The sequence below is a fragment of the Geospiza fortis genome, unplaced genomic scaffold, assembly GCF_000277835.1.
Source record: "Geospiza fortis unplaced genomic scaffold, GeoFor_1.0 scaffold1302, whole genome shotgun sequence".
Classification (NCBI taxonomy): Eukaryota; Metazoa; Chordata; class Aves; order Passeriformes; family Thraupidae; genus Geospiza; species Geospiza fortis.
In genome coordinates, this window is record NW_005054899.1 from 38,666 (window position 1) to 42,338 (window position 3,673).

Here is a 3,673-nt window from a genome sequence, read left to right on the forward strand (position 1 = left end):
GGTGTGAGTACACCTGGCGGGCAGGTGAAGGGTTAAACGGGGCTGGGAGGGGCCCAGGTGTGCCCAGGTGTGACCTGGAAAGGGTTAAACAGGTGTGGGAGGGGCCCAGGTGTGCCCAGGTGTGGTTTAGCTGTCCCCAGGTGTGCCTTAGGTATCTCAGGTGTGTTCAGGTGTGCTCAGCTGTGTTGTCAGGTACCCCTCAGGTATCTCAGGTGTGCCCAAGTGTGCTCAGGTGTGACCTGGAAAGGGTTAAATGGGGCTGGGAGGGCCCCAGGTGTGCCCAGGTGTGCTCAGGTGTATCTCAGGTATCCCCAGGTGTGGTTTACCTGTGCCCAGGTTTATCTCAGGAGTATCCCAGGTGTATCCCAGATGCCCCAGATGTATCTCGGGTGCACCCAGGTGTGCCCAGGTGTGTTATACCTGTTTCAAACGTTCTGGGTAACGCCCACGTGTCTCTGTTCTTCGCGGGGGGGCAGAGCAGGTGTGCCCAGGTGTATCTCAGGTGTATCTCAGGTGTGTGTTACCTGTGCCCAGGTGTGCCCAGGTGTGACCGGATGTGCTCAGGTGTGTTATACCTGTTTCAGATGTCCTGGGTAACGCCCACGTGTCTCTGTTCTTCGCGGGGGGGCAGAGCAGGTGTGCCCAGGTGTATCTCAGGTGTATCTCAGGTGTGTGTTACCTGTGCCCAGGTGTGCCCAGGTGTGACCGGATGTGCTCAGGTGTGTTATACCTGTTTCAGATGTCCTGGGTAACGCCCACGTGTCTCTGTTCTTCGCGGGGGGGCAGAGCAGGTGTGCCCAGGTGTATCTCAGGTGTATCTCAGGTGTGTGTTACCTGTGCCCAGGTGTGCCCAGGTGTGACCGGATGTGCTCAGGTGTGTTATACCTGTTTCAGATGTCCTGGGTAACGCCCACGTGTCTCTGTTCTTCGCGGGGGGGCAGAGCAGGTGTGCCCAGGTGTATCTCAGGTGTATCTCAGGTGTGTGTTACCTGTGCCCAGGTGTGCCCAGGTGTGACCGGATGTGCTCAGGTGTGTTATACCTGTTTCAGATGTCCTGGGTAACGCCCACGTGTCTCTGTTCTTCGCGGGGGGGCAGAGCAGGTGTGCCCAGGTGTATCTCAGGTGTATCTCAGGTGTGTGTTACCTGTGCCCAGGTGTGCCCAGGTGTGACCGGATGTGCTCAGGTGTGTTATACCTGTTTCAGATGTCCTGGGTAACGCCCACGTGTCTCTGTTCTTCGCGGGGGGGCAGAGCAGGTGTGCCCAGGTGTATCTCAGGTGTATCTCAGGTGTGTGTTACCTGTGCCCAGGTGTGCCCAGGTGTGACCGGATGTGCTCAGGTGTGTTATACCTGTTTCAGATGTCCTGGGTAACGCCCACGTGTCTCTGTTCTTCGCGGGGGGGCAGAGCAGGTGTGCCCAGGTGTATCTCAGGTGTATCTCAGGTGTGTGTTACCTGTGCCCAGGTGTGCCCAGGTGTGACCGGATGTGCTCAGGTGTGTTATACCTGTTTCAGATGTCCTGGGTAACGCCCACGTGTCTCTGTTCTTCGCGGGGGGGCAGAGCAGGTGTGCCCAGGTGTATCTCAGGTGTATCTCAGGTGTGTGTTACCTGTGCCCAGGTGTGCCCAGGTGTGACCGGATGTGCTCAGGTGTGTTATACCTGTTTCAGATGTCCTGGGTAACGCCCACGTGTCTCTGTTCTTCGCGGGGGGGCAGAGCAGGTGTGCCCAGGTGTATCTCAGGTGTATCTCAGGTGTGTGTTACCTGTGCCCAGGTGTGCCCAGGTGTGACCGGATGTGCTCAGGTGTGTTATACCTGTTTCAGATGTCCTGGGTAACGCCCACGTGTCTCTGTTCTTCGCGGGGGGGCAGAGCAGGTGTGCCCAGGTGTATCTCAGGTGTATCTCAGGTGTGTGTTACCTGTGCCCAGGTGTGCCCAGGTGTGACCGGATGTGCTCAGGTGTGTTATACCTGTTTCAGATGTCCTGGGTAACGCCCACGTGTCTCTGTTCTTCGCGGGGGGGCAGAGCAGGTGTGCCCAGGTGTATCTCAGGTGTATCTCAGGTGTGTGTTACCTGTGCCCAGGTGTGCCCAGGTGTGACCGGATGTGCTCAGGTGTGTTATACCTGTTTCAGATGTCCTGGGTAACGCCCACGTGTCTCTGTTCTTCGCGGGGGGGCAGAGCAGGTGTGCCCAGGTGTATCTCAGGTGTATCTCAGGTGTGTGTTACCTGTGCCCAGGTGTGCCCAGGTGTGACCGGATGTGCTCAGGTGTGTTATACCTGTTTCAGATGTCCTGGGTAACGCCCACGTGTCTCTGTTCTTCGCGGGGGGGCAGAGCAGGTGTGCCCAGGTGTATCTCAGGTGTATCTCAGGTGTGTGTTACCTGTGCCCAGGTGTGCCCAGGTGTGACCGGATGTGCTCACGTCACCGTCTATAACTCCGCCCCCAATTGGGGCGTGGCCGTGGGCGACGCGGTGGGCGTGGCCGAGCCCGTGCTGAGTCAGCACCTGCACCAGCACCAGGGACAGGTCTGTACTGGGCTATACTGGGCGGGACTGGGCTATACTGGTCTGTACGGGGTTATACTGGGAGGGACTGGGTTATACTGGTCTGGGCTGGTTTGAACTGGTTTGGAATGGTTTGGACTGGTTTGTACTGGTTTTTACCATTTTTTCTTCTTTTTGTCTGGTTTTTTCCACTCAAACTGGTCCAAACTGGCCCATACTGGCTTATACTGGTTTTTACAATTTTTTTCACATTTTTTCTGTTTTTTTCTATATTTTTCCACCCATACTGGTCCATACTGGTTTATACTCTGTTTTACCATTTTTTCCACATTTTTTCTCTTTTTTTCTACCCAAACTGGTCCGTACTGGTTTATACTGGGAACTGGGATGAGCTGTGAGGGTTTTTGGGGAATTTGGGGCTCAAAAATGGGCAAAAAATGGGATTTTTTAGGTTTTTTCCTGCTTTTACTGATCCATACCGGTCCATACTGATCCATACTGATCCATACTGGTCCATACTGGTTTTTACTGGTTTTTACTGGTTTTTTACTGTTTTTTACTGGTTTTTCCGCCCCCCCGGGCGCTGACCAATCCCAGTGCGATGCCCGAGGACCCAGCCACGCCCCCCGCCCGGTGCTGACCACGCCCACCCGGCATCATCCAATGGGGGAGTTTGGGGCAATAAAGGAGAATTTTGGGAAATTTGCGTGGTGCTCTGTGGGGGAGGGGCATGGGCGGGGTGGCCATCTTGGATTGGGTCACATGGTGGTGGCCATCTTGGATTGGGTCACATGGTGGTGGCCATCTTGGATTGGGTCACATGGTGGTGGCCATCTTGGATTGGGTCACATGGTGGTGGCCATCTTGGATTGGGTCACATGGTGGTGGCCATCTTGGATTGGGTCACATGGTGGTGGCCATCTTGGATTGGGTCACATGGTGGTGGCCATCTTGGATTGGGTCACATGGTGGTGGCCATCTTGGATTGGGTCACATGGTGGTGGCCATCTTGGATTGGGTCACATGGTGGTGGCCATCTTGGATTGGGTCACATGGTGGTGGCCATCTTGGATTGGGTCACATGGTGGTGGCCATCTTGGATTAGTGGGAGCCATCTTGGATTGTGGCACATGGGGGTGGCCATCATGGTTGGGGTAATGGTGGC

At 55.5% G+C, this 3,673-nt stretch overlaps 1 protein-coding gene across 1 annotated transcript in view; it reads left to right on the forward strand.

Moving 5' to 3' along the window:
* The window catches only part of OSGEP (O-sialoglycoprotein endopeptidase), a gene marked incomplete at its 3' end in the record, with an annotated part of 12,025 nt that extends 9,496 nt beyond the window's left edge, over positions 1–2,529 (forward strand). The window contains 2 exon segments of the mRNA XM_031065585.1: positions 1,980–2,041; positions 2,395–2,529. Coding sequence (XP_030921445.1) covers positions 1,980–2,041; positions 2,395–2,529 — 197 coding nt within the window.
* Positions 2,530–3,673: the final 1,144 nt, after the last annotated feature.